The sequence below is a fragment of the Amblyomma maculatum genome, chromosome 1, assembly GCF_055883805.1.
Source record: "Amblyomma maculatum isolate TAMU_Amacu chromosome 1, ASM5588380v1, whole genome shotgun sequence".
Lineage (NCBI taxonomy): Eukaryota > Metazoa > Arthropoda > Arachnida > Ixodida > Ixodidae > Amblyomma > Amblyomma maculatum.
The window spans coordinates 392,641,502-392,660,597 of NC_139344.1; the positions used below are offsets into that span (position 1 = coordinate 392,641,502).

Genomic DNA, 19,096 nt, shown 5'->3' on the forward strand with positions numbered 1-19,096 from the left:
CACTTGTTTCGCACGCTGGTCCCAGACGCCAAAGCTACCCCTTGCCTTAATTGTCTTGAAAGTTCAATATGAAAGCAAGGTGTTTTTTTTTCTTCTCTATAATACTCTTAATGCTATTAATATTTTATGGTGGAGGCAGAGCGTGGCAGAAGTGTTACCGTGTGATATTGTTGAGGCGCATCGTATGCAGTGTGCAATACGAGAGTCTACGTCTTGTTCGGTCAAAAGATCTCGGTAGCGTGAACTACCAATGCTCGTCGACTATCTGATGCAAGTAGATATTTTATCAATGTTAATGTATATATCATTATAAATTCACGTTCTTGGTTCAGGTCTGCCTCAGTTTCGTTTGCTTTGCTGCATGGAGCTTTCAAGATCCTCTCTTTGTCGTGAGGCAGTTACGCATTCAAATTTCGACGCCTACAAGTGCATGGCCAGGAGCAAAGACAAAGCAGCCCGCGAGCTTTTAGGAGCCTACCACATCAAAGTACAAGGCGACGATTGCATCAGTGATACTTCTGTAGTGCTGTATAATATGCTGAAAAGAACTTCCTGCGCGGCTCTCGTTGACTTGTGCGCAGACTTGATTTGCCTTCTCCCTCCTCCTTTCCCCTTTTCAAGGCACGTGTGTACACTTCCTCTATAAGGACCTACCTATATGAAATTTCGCTTTTTCCTTCTCTATTGTTTTCTTCCTGTTTTTGTCTTTTATGTGTGCGCAACTCGCCTTTAACAACAAAGCCATGCAAGTGCCCGCTTGCTTTTGGCTTCGGACTACCTACGGGTGGAAGCTGAGGAAGACGGCGACATTCAAAGTATGCCGCCAGAAATCGATGATGCCCCGCCGATGTGGTGCAGTGGTTACGGCGCTCGACTACTGTGCCCAAGGTCGCGGGATCGAATCCCGGCCTCGGCGGCCGCTTTTCGATGGAGGCGAAAAGCAAGGCGTCCGTGTGCTGTGCGATGTCAGTGCACGTTAAAGAACCCCAGGTGATCGAAATTTCCGGAGTCCTCCACTACGGCGTCTCTCATAGCCTGAGTCGCTTATTTAGGACGTTAAACCCACGAACCGAACCACGAACCAAACCAGAAATCGGTGACGGCGTGCCTAATGAAGTGGCCACGCATTGCCTTCACACACCGGACGAGGGAATTCCCTAACTTGTGATCACTTCAGATTACCGCTCCAACTAGGCTTGTATACTGTCGCATAATACTACTCTTTATCATTGTTAATTCTATCCTTCATCCTCTTCGTGCAAAGTGCGGCCCAGCGCAATATGATGAGCGTGCCCACACGACGGTACGTGACAGCCTTGTTTGCGATGGGCTTGTTTGCGCCGCTCGTAGCGTTTCCTACTCTCTAACGTCACCGACCTACTAAGCGTCCGCAGACGCAGCGCGATAAGAGCGCTGCTAGCTGTTTGCGCCGCGCTGGTCCGTAGTGCGCTAACCCAGGAAAAGAAGCCGTAGCGAACTTCCGCCGGCCTGCTTTCGATACCACGTGTGATGTGCTGTTAGTCACCGTGACTAAATTGCAGCTTTCCGCTGGCCGTCCTCGATCGCTGAACGCTGCATCGACTGTTGCGGAAGGGAGGACAACGAGCGTGCCGAGGTGAAAAAATAAAAATAAAATAAAGTAGGATTAGAACGTTTAGAGATAGGGAGGATACATTGATTATTGTTCAGCGTAATTGTTCGCTTGTCAACAGTATACGGCCAGCTTTCGGAAGGTGTAATTGGTTGGACCATGTTCGGCCCTCAGTATGTGATAAAGAAAATTACGGGAGTGCAACAAGTGGAATTAGTGTAAGCGTTCAACAGATTACAGTGAATAACTCATGACAGAGGAGAGCACAGTTAGTTTATGCAAAGCGTGATATACGTAAGGAAAATAAAACCGCAGCAGACACCAACTGGCCTACCCTGCTAAGTGATATACGTTTAGCATAGAACGTACATAAAAAATTTGAGACGTTCTTATTATTCCAGACAATACGTAGACGAATAAAAAATGTAATGATATGGCCAATCTGAGTCATATAATGGGGAGCGGCGCTCAAGCTTCAGAAGTGTGTCAATTCATCCCGGCCGCAGCGGCCGCTTTTCGATGGAGGCGAAAAGCAAGGTGCCTGTTTGCTGTACGATGTGCACGTTAAAGAGCCTCAGGTGTTCGAAATTTTCGGAGCCATCCATTACTGCTTCTCTCATAGCCAGAGTTGCTTTAGGATGTTAAACCCCATAAACCAAACCAACATTAAATACTGAACACTGGGAGACCTTTTTGCTCAGCTCCGACCTGGAGACTCAGCTCCAACTCATCCGACTGGCCGAAGACGCCGCCAGAACTCAAGGGCTAACTACCGTTGTCTATGCGAGCAGTAACCTGGCGGTGACTTTTCTGTATCCGTCGGACAATAAAGGTTTTCCGTCCGTCTGAGGCATTTAGTACCGCCTACGTGTGTGAAGGCGAAAGCTTGCTGGCGCAGCGAGGCCCGATTCCCACGCTTTTTTCCGTGGTGAGCGCCACCACGCGACTGGTAGCGTGCTGCCCCCTGTATACTTTCTGGATCTCTGATAACGCCCTCTGCACTTCTCCTCCTCTTATAGGCCCATGCGATAGGTCACGTGGTGCATATTGTTGGAGGCTGCTACAATATGTCAGTTCGTATATCCAATCAGGCAGCTAAATGGTAACACACCCCTGGGAACGCTGCTGGGGACCGGTTACGTCACAATTTTGATACCAAAGAGGCGTGGTTTAAAAGAAATTGCGCACCAGATGTGGTAAGAGGGAGAAGGGTGGCACAGCGCTGGAGGATGTGTTTTGCATGCCATTGTCTCACTTGTCGAATAGCGAAAATGTGTCCGCAAAACGTGAAAGCAAAAAGTGATATATAAATGTCATGTCATGTGAGTAATTATAGTCGTCATATGTCGTCTGTCATAGTCACTTGTCACGAGTCAGCCAGGTGAGAGATCTAATGCGCATGACTATAGAATCCATGACCTGTGTTAAAGTCATGACCATTGACTAGTATCTAGTCTTGAAACTCAGAAGTGCTGAGCCATGACGCTTATAGGAGCCAATACAGAGCAGCCAACGCGTATGCTTTCGCATTTCTCCAATGCAGATCTTTCCAGTGCTCTGTAAATTATTGCTATTATAAACGTCGCCACTTCTAAACCACGTATAAGTAAAGGTAGATATTCGAAAATTCAAATTTATTTATTTGCACCGAGTGGAGTTTCACACAATGCATTACAAGTTGCTGATTACTTGCAATAAATTGACTTTTTTATTTTGCAATTAATTACTTTTTAATTAAAACGTCCTCAGCAATCCAATAATTTTAGTAATTGCTTACTAGTAATTACCTACTTTTTATTAGAAAAACAAGTTGTAAGCGCCGGCACAAATTTTTCAGGACCTGATTTGTTTATTTCGCAAACGCTATACAGTTCCAGGTCAAAATATGCCTTCGCGATGGATGGACAACGACCGGACTGGCGGAATGCCGCGCTCCCAAGGACATTTGGGTGGTGATGAAACATTATTGTCCAACAGATGTCCGCCCATTCATCAGCTTATCCGCCTAGACTGCGGTCTGAGTTCTTGGACTCGGGTGTCGTGTTCGGCTAGACCGATTTAGACCGATTTAGGATATATATATGTATAAGGATATATATATATATATATAACGATATATATATATATATATATATATATATATATATATATATATATATATATATATATATATAAGGATATATATATATATATATATAAGGATATATATATATATATATAAGGATATATATATATATAAGGATATATATATATATAAGGATATATATATATATAAGGATATATATATATATATAAGGATATATATATATATATAAGGATATATATATATATATAAGGATATATATATATATATATATATATATATATATATATATATATATTTGAATCTCAGGATTTGGGCTTAGCAGCTTGCATGCCGGCCATGCAGCACTAAAGAACGAATGCACTTCTGTAACTTTTCAATTACTTTCTAGAGGATGTAACGGCCGGACCCCTGAAATCAGCTACATATCTCAGATGAAGTTGTGAAGACTGATCCGTGCGTATGCATACCCTCTTTCCTCTTTAAAGAGACACATGACAAAATAGAAGTTGGCCTTTATCGACGGGGTACCACATACGCTAACCACAGAGAGTCCACTATCACCAAAAATGAGGTCTTTGTAAGCAGCAGAAAACCTGGAAACAATACATATTTGTCCTCGCCGGTCGAATTTCAAAAACAAAGTTCATGCATCGACCTAGATTTTTGTCGCCGATTCCAGAGGCTATACGCTATTAAAAACGGAGAAAACCGTCCTTTTCGGCAAGGTCGTAATTAGTTGGATTCGACTGCGGTGTATTGTTTAGGTACGTCATGGGGTTTAACGTCTCAAAGCGATTCACGCTACGAGCGACACCGTAATGGAGGGCTCCGAAAATTTCTACCATGTGAGGTAGCCCCCGAAATTTGCCCCGCCGGGGTGGCAGAGCGGTGAGATGGAGGCGAAACAGAGAGGCGTCCGTGTGCTGTGCGATGTCAGTGCACGTTAAATATCCCCAGGTGGTCGAAATTACCCAGTTGCCCTCTATACTATGATACTCTTTCTCTCCTTCCGCTTTCATTCCCACCTTTCTACATTCCCCTGGCGCGGTTTATGTGTCCACGGAGAAAGTGTGGCAGATACTGTGTGTTCCCTTTCTTATCAAGCAGCTTACAATCGCACAGAACACGGGCGCCCTATGCTTTTCGTCAACATCGAATGGCGGCCACCGCGGTCGGTTTAGAACCTGCTTCCTCTGGGAGATATTTGTATAGTAGGTAAAAAACAGCCATATACAAAAGGTGGGAGCCGAGCTCATGATTTAGGCATATCGGCTTCTTGAACAACACTAAGCGCCCTGCTGAAAGAAAAATATTCGCGTATGGCAACCCGTCTTCGTTTTGAATGGACGCCAGGACGGCTGCACTGCGGCGACGTCTTGCAAAAGAGTAAACTGGACCTCCGCATTTCCAGTGACGGGCCTGGAATAAGCGAGCCTCTCGGATGGGCTCATTCGTGGAGATGCGAGTAGCGTAAGGTAGGAAGTCAGTGTCACTCGAAGAATAGCGTGGGTCTACAGCGGGTGTTCTGTCAAGGACCCAGCATTGAGGACTTAACGGAAACGCGTGTAGCACAAGGCCGGCTGCTCGCTTATCGATAATGTGAGGCGGGCGGGGGCCTCTACTGGTGAGTTCCGCCCGAAACGAAAGGAAATATCAGCGTCTGCACTTATTACGATGAGTGCTCGATAAGCCTTGTTTTCTCGGCTGTAGCCCTTAAGTTAATGGATAGAACTAAAAGAGGTCGTTCAACCGAGAGCTTAGAAAGTTCGGCTTGCATGGAGCATGCATACATCGCTTTTTGTAGCGGCGTGTGCCGCAGATGTACACGGACTGCCAAGCAACCAAGAAAATCCCCTTTATTTCAACATGCAGTCACTTATACACACAGAGCGACCCTGGTGCCTCTGGCGGCCGGTGATCACAAACTCGAACCGAAACTAAATATACAACATATTCCCTTCCTTATAAAAACGGCTACATTGGTTAGTAATTTAGTAGTGGTAGTACGTTAGTGCTCGTTTACCGAATTATATTTACAATAACGACAACGTGCTTGTCCTAGCACTTAAAACAAAAGTATATAGAAAACAAAACAAACAAACAAAACAAGATACACTTCAATAATGTCCACATCTTCCAAACTCAACAACATTCGTGCAGAGAGTGACAAATTCATGTTCACTGCAGCACAACGAGTCCTTCTGCACTTAGTGTCCATAGCGGTCTGGGGGTCGCCTGTTCCTTGGTGGCTGTACCCTACGCTGTGGTCCCGATGCTTCAGAGAACCCACTGGCTGCAGGCGAAGTCTCTTCCGGTTCACAGCAGGTCACTGGTGGCATAGGGTGCTGCTTAGCAGCAGCCACAGCTGAAGACCCGGTTGGCGCTTCTGAAACGGGTCCGTCCATGGTAGGCGGTGAGCTGCTTTCCGTAGCGGTATCATTTGTACCATTCCTTTCACCCCACCCACAAAGGGATGCAGAAGCTTGTGGCATCCTCGACAATTTTGAAGCGTTCCACGTTTTTCCCATCATCAAGGTGAAAAGACGATTGCCCCTGCTTTCTTATCACTTTCCTTGGGCTGCTAAAAGCGAAGTCACCTTTAAATGCATTTGTAGGTCTCCGTACCCGTACAAGGTCACCAACATCCACTTTGGTTTCCCTTGCGGCCCTGCGAGCGTCTGTGTAGAGTTTACTGGATTGTTGCTTTTGCTTCACCCGCTCGCGTAGGCGGTGGAGCTCCGCACTAGGGTCAGTCGAAAATATGGCTGACGGGTACCCAACCACATCAAGCCGAGTTCTTGGCAAACGTCCATGCAGGAGAAGTGCTGGGGCAACTGCAGTTGTGGCATGTGGCGTGCAACGGTAAACGCCCAAGTATTCTGTTACCGTCTGGCGTAAGGGACGCTGCTCGAGTGTAGCTACTTGAACAAAACTTTTAAAAACTCTGTTAAACCGTTCTACTTGACCGTTTGCTTGGGGGTAGTATACGGACGAATGCCGCAAGCGGATGCCGCGATCCTGCAGAAAAGCTTGGAACTCTCGAGATGAAAACTGTGGCCCGTTATCGCAAACGATTTCTTCTGGGTAACCTTCACGTGCGAACACTGACACCAAGAAGCTTGTGACTGTGCGTGTTGTGGCTTGGTTGCAAAAATATACCTCGGGCCACTTAGAAAAGTAGTCGACCAGCGTGATTGCATATCGGCAATCGTGTGGCGCTCTCTCAAATGGGCCAACAATATCCATTCCCAGCTTTAGCCACGGTTCCTTTGGTAAGGGGACCGGGTTCAATGGTGCAGCCCTAACCTTCGAGCTTTTGTCCGCTGCCTGACATATACTACGTGTTTGGATAGCTAGCTCGACTTGCCTGTCCATGGCTGGCCACCAAAATTTTTCTCGCAGACGTGCTTTCGTTCGTACAATTCCAGGGTGGGCTTCATGAGCAGCGGTAATTATCCGCGGTGTAAGTGATGCGGGGACCACAAGGCGTTCGCCACGCAAAATCAAATTGTCCACCACTGAAAGCTCATTGCGAAGTTTGAAGAAAGGTTGAAGCTCACCCGGCAAGGATTTGTGCGTAGGCCACGACGATTCAATGTAAGCCTTGATTTGTTGCAGTGTGCAGTCTTCCGACTGGGCCTGTTCAAACTCTTCCCTGGTAATGGAAAAAGATACAAAGGCAACTGATACAGTTTCATCTGGTAAAGTCTCTTCTTCCTGAGGAGATGACGCAGGGAGACGAGAAAGCGCATCTGCTACTCGATTTTGCGAACCCTTCCGGTACTTTACTGTATAGTTGCACTGCAGTAGGCGCTCCGCCCACCGTGCTATTCGCAAAGGACGCCTTCCTGGCCTTTGTGTAGAAAGCAATGCGACCAAGGCTTGGTGGTCAGTAAGCAATGTGAAATGGCGTCCCCACAAGTAGACATGCCACTTCTCGCACGCCCAAACACACGCAAGTGCTTCACGTTCCCCTACTGAATATCTCCTTTCTGCGGATGAAAGTGCTCGAGAAGCAAAGGCGACTGTGTGCAGTTCCTCTCCATCCACCTGTTGGAGAACCGCTCCAAGCCCACAGTCAGAAGCGTCAGTGGAAACTACAACGGGAAGGGATGCATCGAACATCCGCAGGACTGTGCTGGACGCAAGTGCCTCTTTGATCTTTCGAAAACTGGAGTCTACCTCGCCAGACCAAACAAATGGTTGCCCTTTTCGAAGAAGAACACGCATCGGTTCAACCATCTCGGCAAAGTTGGGAACGAACCTAGAGTAGTATTCGACCAGTCCAAGGAACGATCGAAGGCTGGCTGCATCGGTGGGTGCCGGGGTATCCTTGATGGAAGCAACCTTTTCCTCCAGTGGAACAATACCCCTTGCTGTGATCCTGTGACCCAAAAATGAGAGTTCCTGCGTATCGAAGATACATTTCCTGTTCAACTTGAGTCCTGCCTCTTTAATGCGTCTAAGTACTGATGCAAGGTTATCTATGTGCTCCTGGCGGCCCCGTCCGAAGACTATAATATCATCTATATAGAAAAGCACGCCCTTACATCCCTGCAGGACTTTGGACATCATACTCTGAAATGCAGAGGGCGCGGAAGCCAGCCCGAAGCACTCTTAAAACAAAATAGGCCTTCGTGAGTAAGAAATGCGGTCAAATCGCGACTCGCAGGGTGAAGCATGACCTGGTGGTAAGCTGATGCGAGGTCTAGCTTAGAAAAATTTGTTGCCCCCACTAGACTATGCAATAGCTCTTCTGTATGAGGAAGGGGAAAGCTGTCTGCTACGACAGCTTTGTTTGCTTGTCGAAGGTCTACACAGAGGCGAATACCTCCCTCTTTCTTTTTAACGACCACAATGGGTGACACCCATTCAGATGCCTCCACCCTCTCTATCACGTTCATATTTTCCAATCGACGGAGCTCTTACCAATGGTCGCAGTGAGAGCGGAAGGCGCCGAAATTTTGATTGAAATGGCTGCACTGTGGATCGCGTTTTGACGTGGTGCACAAAACCTTTTGCGAGGCCAAGACCTGGATCGAAAAGAGATCCAAACTCTTCAACTAATTCCTTTGGGAGGTTAATTTCCTGCACGGCTTTTGTCGGCTCAGAGCGCTGTTCCCTTCGAGAATTAGACGTTAGCGTCGTTTCAAGGCATTGAAGAGATGACCCATCAATCTGTAGCCCGAGCGCCTTGATGGCATCAATGCCCAAGAGTGAGGTGCCTTGTTCTACAACATAGAAAAGAAGACTTGTTGTGTAAGCTTTGCACGTAACGTCAGCGAAGAAACAGCCATGAACCGGAATTGGCTGTTTTGAATAGTCTAGTAACCGAACTGTTGGGGCAAAAAGTACGTGGTCTCCAAAATGCTGCTTGAAAAGGTCCTGTGTAACAATGGAAACAGATGACCCAGAATCTACAAGGAAAGTTATGTCCGTGCGGCCAATCGAAACTGTGACGTGGACTGCGGAGCGAGCGGCCGTCGTCACAGCCAGAATGCTCAAAACTTCCTCGCTAGAAGAATTTTGGCTGTCTACCTCACGAACCGGAGCGGAGCCTCGTTTCTTGCAAACAGAGCGGAAGTGACCCATAACACCGCAATGGTGACAACGCTTGCTTTTGGCTGGACAGCGAAATGATGCCGCACTGTGCTGAGATGAACCGCAGCGATAACAACGCGATTGGCGGCTGTGTGCTTCGAGCTCTGGTCGGAATATGGTGTGCGCGTAGGCGTATTTCCACGAGTATTTATACGTCCAACAACTTCAGAAGGAAATTTTTGCAGATCATAGTACGCCTGCTCAAACTGCCTTGCCAGGAGTACCGCTCTAGCGAACGAGAGGGACGATCCTTCAAGAAGAAAACGTTCGCGCAAGCTCCGAGACGAAATACCCGCAACGAACTGGTCACGCAGCGAATCTTTCTCAACAGGAAACGAGCATGTAGCAGAAAGCTCCCGTAATGCAGTGATGTACTCATTCACTGATTCACCAACTTGTTGGACACGCCTACTAAAACGATGCCGTTCGGCAACAACATTGCTTGTTGCCGAAAAATGAGCATGCAGAGCGGCCACTGCGATATCATACGATGATACTTCAGGCCTTGCATCGCCTGAGCCCGATGCGTTATCAGTAGCAATTTGCTCACCGAGCTTGGCGTTGTCCAAAGATGGGAGGGTGTAAAATATGCGCTGACCTTCTACCCCGAGACTGAAGAAGTAGTGCCTTGCGACGATCCGGTGTGCAGTCGGAGGCACCCGAAGCAAGGAGGTAGTTCTCGAAGATGCGGAACCATTGCGGCCACGCAAGAGCAGGTTGGCCAGGCGCGGGCAGGAACGGGGCGGTGGCGCGAGTCCCGAAACACTCATGGCGCCGAAGAGCAAGCGGCGAAAGTCACGCCCCCCGAAATCGGCCAATCCTCGTCGCCAATGTTGTAGCGGCGTGTGCCGCAGATGTACACGGACTGCCAAGCAACCAAGAAAATCCCCTTTATTTCAACATGCAGTCACTTATATACACAGAGCGACCCTGGTGCCTCTGGCGGCCGGTGATCACAAACTCGAACCGAAACTAAATATACAACAGTTCCCACCAGAAGGGATCGTCTTCCGCCATCAATATTGCTTGTTCTAAGCACATTTACAATGCTCGTTCCGAGCGGTAACAACCTCACTGCGTAGATCATTAAAACTGTTTTTGTTTTTCACCAGCACCACCTTCCATGGCGCCATTGTACAGTTAGCTTTCCGATGCCTGCGAAACAGCATGTTTATTGAATATAATATTCGCGTTAGGTGTGTTAGAAATCTATTTCTTGCACTTCACAGTGGGCATCGCGATAGCAGTCGTACGGGGGGGAGAGGTCCGAATTATTTTCAGCGTGCAGCTTCTACCTTCTGCGATCAGTGCAGCAAGGCTGAGCGACGCCAATTCGCTGCAATGCCTGCCCCCGCGAATGTATCTGCAGTCGCCAGGGCCGTGTCCGATGTCACATAGATAAGTAAAAAAATAAAACTAGTTGACAGGGAGGAAGGAGAGAGAGAGAGAAGAGGGTGGGAGGTTAGGCAGAGGAAAGCTATACATTAGCAGCCGTGTCTAGCATGCTTATGTCGATAGAGGCGGGGTGTAAACAGCCCTGTGTGCTGTTGGTGCATTTTGAATAATCTGATGAAGTGTAAATTAATCATCAGCCTTCTCCGACGGTGTACACTATGTCCACGTGCAGCATGGAATATTAAACGTACCATACCATATACCATATACCATATACCATACCATACCATACCATACCATACCATACCATACCATACCATACCATACCATACCATACCATACCATACCATACCATACCATACCATACCATACCATACCACAACAGCGCTTCGTTTGGCTACCTTGCACGTGGGATAAGAAAGAGGGGCGTAACAAAAAATGGGAAGAGGCGGTTTAAGCCTTGATGAACGGTCAGAGAGGAAAGCTACTTGAAATGATGGTTTGCTTTGTTTGGTTTGTGGGGTAAACGTCTCGGAGCGACTCAGGCTATGAGAGACACCGTAGGTGGGAGGCTCCGGAAATTTTGGCCACCTGGGGATTTTTAACATGCGCTGACATCGTACAACACACGGACGCCACTCCGTTTCGCCTACATCGAAACTCATCCGCCGAAGATGTTTATTTTCGTGGGAGCAGCCGCCACACAGGGTGAGGTGGCTGCTCCCGGCCCCTCGGGGCTGTGTACCAACCTAGGAGCCTTCGTCCTTTATGGAGGAGGCTTCTCACCACCGGCGTTTCTGTGCGTGTTGCGCGTGCCGTCATTGCACTCGCCGCCGCTTCGGTGGCGGACTACGACTGATGCGGCGCGCCTGTTTTTCTTTCTTTCTTTCTTTCTTTCTTTCTTTCTTTCTTTCTTTCTTTCTTTCTTTCTTTCTTTCTTTCTTTCTTTCTTTCTTTCTTTCTTTCTTATATTTTTTTCAATTCTCCTCTATGCTCGCGAGGCAGCGGTGATGGTTCAGCTAGAGCCAGTTGACAGGCACGTATACTACATATTTTTCTCCTGCGCTCTTGCCAACAACCTATGTGACACGTTGTTGTGGCTGTAGGAAGAAGGAAAAGAAGTGTAAATTAATCATCAGCCTTCTCCGACGGGCCTGCTACTGGCTTTGTAGCTGAGCCACCTCGGCTGCTTCGTGCAGCCAGAAGAGTAAATAGAGAAGAAAAAGAAGAGGGAGAGAAAGCCGCGCGCCGCAACAACAGCCGCCGTCCACCACCCAAGCGGTGGCGGGTGCAATGACAGCCTACAACAGATAAAAATATGGTGGCAGGCTGGCCCCCGCCGCACGCGGCGTTGACCTGCCAATCCCTGTCCCGTAGGACTAGGAACAACAGGGAGTTGGAGGGTGGCTGGTCCTGGCCCTGATGTAGCTGGCATAGGTAGGTCACCGCTGCTTGCGGCGGAGGCTAGCCTGCCACCGATTTTTATCTGTTGTAGGCCGTCATTGCACCTGCCACCGCTTCGGTGGTGGACGACGGCTGTTACGGCGCGCGTCTTTCTCTCCCTCTTCTTTTTTTTCTTCTCTACTTCTGTCTGCACGAGGCAGCGGAGTTGGCTCTGCTACAGAGCCAGTAGCAGGCTCGCGCATTTTCTTTTCCTTCTTCCTACGGCCACAACCAGGAACAGCCACCCTTATCTACCTCATGTGACACGTTTCGATGGAGATGAAACGCAAAAACGCTCGTCCGTGTGCTGTGCGGGTGGTCGGAACTATTCTACAGCCCTCCATTACGTTACCTGTTCTTTCTGTTTCACCTTCTCCCTATCCAGAAAGTGTGACAGATACGCGCCTTTCCTTTTCTTAAAACCAATATTTATTTTCATAATCGGACGTGATGGCTTCTTCCCGCTATTGTCGCAGACCCCGAGGACGAGCCGAACCTGCTGACGGTGCGCAAGCCGCTGCACTTCCACGGTCCGGACGAGACGCCTCCCGCGTGGCTGACGCAGCTACACGAGCGGGTCTTGGAGGCGCAGGGCTACGTGGTGCTGTGCCCCGAGTACAACCGGTGCATCGCGCCCGCGCTAGGGAGTGCCATGGACCAGTTCCCGCCGGACTCGTACCGCCACAAGCCGTGCGCCATCGTCGCCTATACTATCGGTGCGTCGTGTACGGCTGACGATCGGTCACGCGGTCGCGTCCCATCCTCTTCACGCACTTATTTCCTTTCGTTACCTTGCTCACCGAATTGTGCGGTGATCTTTTCAGATCACGTGACTCGAACTGGTGCCACGATGGCTGATGGTACCATATAGTTTGAGGGGCCAATTGTGCGCATGCGCAGGCGGCCTTGGGGCCCTGTTCGGGCGAACATGTGCCACTGCGCCGAAGCAGTTTTAATCTCGCACGAGCGAACCACTGCAGAAAATAGCGCTATGCTAAAATCGCATAAAGATATGAGCCCCGTGCACGACCGATCGAGCTAGTCATGGGGAATGATCAGAAAGTTTTTCCTTCGAACTTGCGTTTTGTGATTATCGTGGCCATGTCTACTTTGATGACAGTTGCGATTTTACAGCTCTCGTTCAGCGACCAGTCACGAAACACTCCTCACAGAAGACGTCTGATCGCTTATTTGGGCTCATGGAGAATGGCAGACTGTGACATTGGTGCGCGCGGTCGATTCGATCAGTAACTGTATGCGGTATCCGTAATGTTCAAGTCTGAAGGAAGCCTTGAAGAATCCCATAAGCAAAAGGTGCGAAAATATCGCAAAAGGTAAAAGACTTGCGCAAAAAGTAGATGAAGAAAGAGACGTGACAACAAGACAGAGCGCAAACTTCCAACTGGTTTTATTTAGGAAACGGTACCTACTTATATAGACAAGTGAAATCATATCATATTGATCAAGAGTAAACACGTGAGCACACAACCAGCGAAGATCATCTACCAAGCAGGGCAAAAAATGACTTAAATCTCATCAGATTATCACTGAGGCAAAAAAAATGTTTGCTGTGTAAGAAGGCTGAATGATGTAAGCGAGGTATACCAGCAAACGCAGACAGATACACACACATGAAAGACTGCGCGCGCGCAAACAACACACACACGCACACACAGAGATACACACACAAACACACAAGCACACGTAAAATCTTAACAACACATTTCTATGGCTAAGCCAAGTCAGACCTAAAAACAAAGTAAAAACAGGCAGTCGCAAACTAAAACCGATAAAACAGCCAAATGGCCGTAAACCTAAGTGAATAAAATCAATTTTCTAGGCAAAAGCCGCGTCAGTCATAAAAATCAACAAACAAGAAGAATTGTTGAGTTCTAGGCAAAAGCCGCGTCAGTCATAAAAATCAACAACAAACAAGAAGCAGTGTAACAGCAAGTAACACAGCAAATCACACATGTCCCAAAAAGGCTAGCTCCTTATCTAGGAGTGTCAAAGAGGTTGAACTAATACATTTTTCACCGTTATTCGTTATTAAAAAGGCCTCAATGATCTCTCTCTGCACTTTGGTTTTGCTACGTGCGAGAATTACAGTGCCCTCATACACAGGTTTGCATTTATGGCAGACAATATGGTCATACAGGTTGCCAGTTTTATAGCTTTCCACATTCCTCTTATGTTCAATGATTCGGTCATTCACACATCTACCCGTTTGTCCAATGTATAGGCACCCACAAGTGAGAGGCAGGCTGTACACAACATTGGTGGAACATTCAATGAACCTGGTGCCATGCTTCTTTTCACATCGCTCGCGTTTCTTGGCCAGAACGGTACAGACGCTTGACAGCTTAGTAGGCGCGGAAAAGAGAACAGTCACATCATTCCTGTTGCCAATCTTCTTCAGGTTATGGGAAATTTTGTGCAGATAAGGGATGACTTGAACCTGATGTCTTGGCCGAGGCACAGTCGAGGCTTTCTTACTGTCATTCCTTTGTGCTTTATGCAGTAGACTTGCTGTTACACTGTGGATTACGTTGGCGGGATACCCTGCTTTTTCAAGACGATTGATCTGGATGGTGACGCTGCTTTTCAGGTTGTGTGAACAGCTTCTGGCAAGTGCGGCTTGAAGAAGACCAGCTATAATCCCACGTTTGATTAGCTTCGAATGGGCGCTTTCATAGGCCAATAAGCTTTTCTTGCTGCGTGGATTGTATTTGAAACAAGGGCCGCATCCGGAATCGCTGAAGGTAATAAGCAAATCAAGGAACTGAATCTCCTGACAATGTGGTAATTCCCAGGTGAACTTGAGGCCTTTTGCTTCGGCAGTGAACAGCCCTACAATTCTGGCGACAAGGGCATCCAAGTCGCATCCAGGCGTCGCTTGAAGTATGATAAGGTAGTCATCCACATACCTCAGAACTTTCAGAACACCCATGCCTGTCAGGAAGTCACACATTCGTCGGTCCACGGCAGACAAGTAGATGTCACAAAGCACCGGTGCCACAGAAGAACCTATGCATATCCCTTCTTTTTGGACAAAGAATTTTTTGTTAAAGAATACTGCTGTGGAATTGAGATAAAACTCAAGCAGGGTGATGAAGTTGTCAGTGCTTAGCCCTGATGAGCTCTGGAAGTTGATTTCACTAGAGCACTCAATCTTCTCCCGGACAGTTTCAAGGAGCCTTCCTTGTGGAACAGAATAATAAAGATCTTCCACGTCTACGGAAAAGGCTGTCTTTGCCGATTTCAGGCTTTGAAGAGCTTCTACTGCGTCAGTAGAACTTTTAACCAAGAAGGGATCCTCAAGTGGCAGGGACTTAAGCTGCTGCTGCAGGAACTTACTTACTGCGGCTTGCCAGGTTCCTTTTTCCGACACGATGGTCCTCAGTGGGCATTCAGGCTTGTGTGTTTTGCCTGAAAAGAATACTTCTAAGAAGTGATTCTTGGATTTTTCGCCGACTTTCTTAACTTTCTCAAGGGAAAGATCCTGCAGCAACTGCACAGCAATAGATTTCTGCTTTTTGGAGCGAAATTTAACCTCTTTGAAATTCTTTCCTAATGCTTCAAGTGCTTTTTCTTTAAAAAGCGTTTCAGGCATGACCACAAAGCCCCCTTCTTTATCAGCCTGTAGTGCGGTGGCTCCGCAACGCTGTATTGCCTTAGCTATCTTCATAATGGGAGGCTTCCTTCCCTGGAGTGCGTCCACTGTTCGTAGCAAGCAGTCAACGCCGTCGCCAATCACTCTCACCTTGTTAGCTTCTTTGGCTCCTGCTGCAACGGTCCGTACAAGTTCCAGTAATTGGGGTCTGCTGGTCATTGGTTCGTAACTGAACTTCGGTCCTTTTTGCAGCGTTCTTCTGACGTCATCAGGTAGCCGCACCTCTCCCAGAACGACGAGGGTGTCCGACGTAGCACGCCTACTTTTTTCTTGTCGAGGCAAATTGCAGACAATGCGGCGCCACTGAAACTCTGTTGACTGGGCTATCAGCTTCTTGAATTCGGCGAGACGGCGAGCTTGTCTTGTTGGATGACTGTGTTCACTAACATATATCTTTAGCCATTCTTCCAGCAGTCGAACTTGGTGCCAATACTCAGATTTGAGGATTTTGCAGATCCGTCTTAAGTGACCCCACGAAGGATTAACGTGTCCGAATAAATGTCGAACCTCCAGTGGCGCCATTTTCCTTCCGAGACAAAACGTGATGTACCTTGCTTGGCAGACGGTGCTGGAAATGAGTCTTACGCACGTAGTAGTCGGATCGGTGGTCTTCTCAGTAGATAGGATAGAGCCCAATGTAGGAGAAATCAATTCAATAAGTACTTTCTTCTGGGCGAGTTGGTTCATATTAGCAAAAGGTAAAAGACTTGCGCAAAAAGTAGATGAAGAAAGAGACGTGACAACAAGACAGAGCGCAAACTTCCAACTGGTTTTATTTAGGAAACGGTACCTACTTATATAGACAAGTGAAATCATATCATATTGATCAAGAGTAAACACGTGAGCACACAACCAGCGAAGATCATCTACCAAGCAGGGCAAAAAATGACTTAAATCTCATCAGATTATCACTGAGACCAAAAAAATGTTTGCTGTGCAAGAAGGCTGAATGATGTAAGCGAGGTATACCAGCAAACGCAGACAGATACACACACATGCAAGACTGCGCGCGCGCAAACAACACACACACGCACACACAGAGATACACACACAAACACACAAACAGACAAGCACACGTAAAATCTTAACAACACATTTCTATGGCTAAGCCAAGTCAGACCTAAAAACAAAGTAAAAACAGGCAGTCGCAAACTAAAACCGATAAAACAGCCAAATGGCTGAAAACCTAAGTGAATAAAATCAATTTTCTAGGCAAAAGCCGCGTCAGTCATAAAAATCAACAACAAACAAGAAGAATTGTTGAGTTCTAGGCAAAAGCCGCGTCAGTCATAAAAATCAACAACAAAAACCAGTTGGAAGTTTGCGCTCTCTCTTGTTGTCACGTCTCTTTCTTCATCTACTTTTTGCGCAAGTCTTTTACCTTTTGCTAATATGAACCAACTCGCCCAGAAGAAAGTACTTATTGAAAATATCGCATGCCGAAAAGTGCGCTTCTGTTGTCCGCGTGCTAGCATTACACATAAGCAACGAAGGAATACATAGCTCTTACAAATAGCTTTGCGCTGGGGCTGGTGCTGTTTGTAACTCATCATAATTATCATTACCATCTCGATAACGTCTACAGCAAGTCTAAGCCCTGTTCCCATTAATAACCAACCAGCCATGTCCCGAGCCAGCTGCCTTATTTTCTACATCATATGACCCCCTAACGGCTCCTATAGCTACTACGTTTCATTTTGACGCACCAACAGTTAATCCACAGCATAACTCGTCAACCCATTTATGTTTCCTCCATCTTATAGCTTTTGCATTGCTCACGTGGCATGCATCCCTTTTCTCTGAGCCTCATTTGCTCTTTCTCGCTATAATTTCTATTTGCAAGGCTCCTTCTGCTGTTGTAAAGTAAATGTCAATCATTTTCGCTAGCTTTTTTTTTTTTTCTTTAGCGCCAAAACATATGCTAAGTTGGCCTTCAATATCTGCACTCTTGTTACCATCGAAATTCGTACCATACTGGAGAGAATAGCCGTACTCCCTTCCTTCGTGCGCAGGTGTCGGAGCTGGGCTCGCAGCCGCCATGCAACTCCGTAGCTTCCTAGGAGAGCTCGGCATGGTCACGGTGCCCTTCATCAGCCTCAACGCCAAGATCCAGAACCTGCTCTCGGAAGACGGGAGCGCTACTGACGACGGCTTCTCCGAGCGCATGGCCAAGCTCTTCGGCGAGCTGGAGTGGTACGGGGCGGCCCTCACCAACCACAAGGAAGCCTGCGGGCCGCCCTAAGGCGTCCATTGAATGCCGCAGTATAGGGACTTCGCTGAAGGAGGACACAATGGCGCGTTACTCTGGCTGGCATTCAATGGAGCCAGGACAAAGGAGCCCGCACTTCTTAGTGAAAGTTAATACGCGAGCACATAGCGGCCACCACCTTTCGACGGGGGGGGGGGGGGGGGGGGGGCGCAGCGTGTATGATTTAGGTCTCAGATGGTAGTCTTTGTTATTTCGCACTAATACATAAAAAACTTATTGCTTGCACCATATCGCTTTAATAAACCAGATAACATATTTGGAATGACTCAGATTGTTGTATACATTATATGCGGCTGGCAATTGCTGAGAATTGATTTCTTCGTGGAACTAATAAATAAACTTGTTGCAAAGTGCAAGCAGGTGTGATTATTTGTACTTATATCCCGCCATAAAATGTCTATGCGTGTCAAGGAGCTCGTACCTGAGTCGAGAAAGAGGTTTGAACGTTTTCTTTTTTTTGTTTTGTTTTTATTTGCTGCGTTACGAAGACAGCCATTAATTGCCCTGAAGTCTGTACCCATCTTAGCATTCTGGGAGTTCGAATTTTACACTGGATGATTCCGAAGTATTTTAACGTTTGTGCGATGAGAAGTTTGCTTTCAGATGTCATTCGCGTAAAAAAAAAAAAGTATACGCCAAACGTACAATATATTCTCCCTGAGCTGGCGTATTCATTTCTTAAATCATTAGCGCTTGGTTGCAAAGTGTTTGTTGCTCCCGTATACTTGACATCATCCATGGTCGAGTTTATTGCTTGAACTATACTGCATTTCACTCCATTATTCCTTCGTGTTCATACTGGCTATCTCAGCGTATTCGTTCCGATTCAAGAACATTCGCTTTGCGTTGAATAATTGCTGCCTAATTCGCTTAGAACTGAAAACTCACTGTTAGCGTATTACTGCTGCCTTGTTATAAATCTGGGGGATTCTGCAAATTTACCCTTTCATGAACAGTGAATCATCCGCTTACGACCACCGCATGTCGTATTAAATGTGTACGTTACTTACAGGTCGCAATGACAGTTATATATTCTAA

At 47.1% G+C, this 19,096-nt stretch overlaps 1 protein-coding gene and 1 pseudogene across 5 annotated transcripts in view; one reads left to right on the top strand and one right to left on the bottom strand.

Moving 5' to 3' along the window:
- The window catches only part of LOC146208560 (uncharacterized), an 88,513-nt gene extending 70,106 nt beyond the window's left edge, over positions 1-18,407 (top strand). For all 5 annotated transcript variants that reach the window (XM_084594890.1, XM_084594909.1, XM_084594900.1 and 2 more), the window contains exons 3-4: positions 12,593-12,832; positions 17,802-18,407. In XM_084594890.1, coding sequence (XP_084451016.1) covers positions 12,593-12,832; positions 17,802-18,031 — 470 coding nt within the window. In that variant the 3' untranslated portion in view covers positions 18,032-18,407. The remainder of the gene's footprint in view (positions 1-12,592; positions 12,833-17,801) is intronic.
- LOC146208561 (uncharacterized) lies at positions 6,232-10,073 on the bottom strand (annotated as a pseudogene).
- Positions 18,408-19,096: the final 689 nt, after the last annotated feature.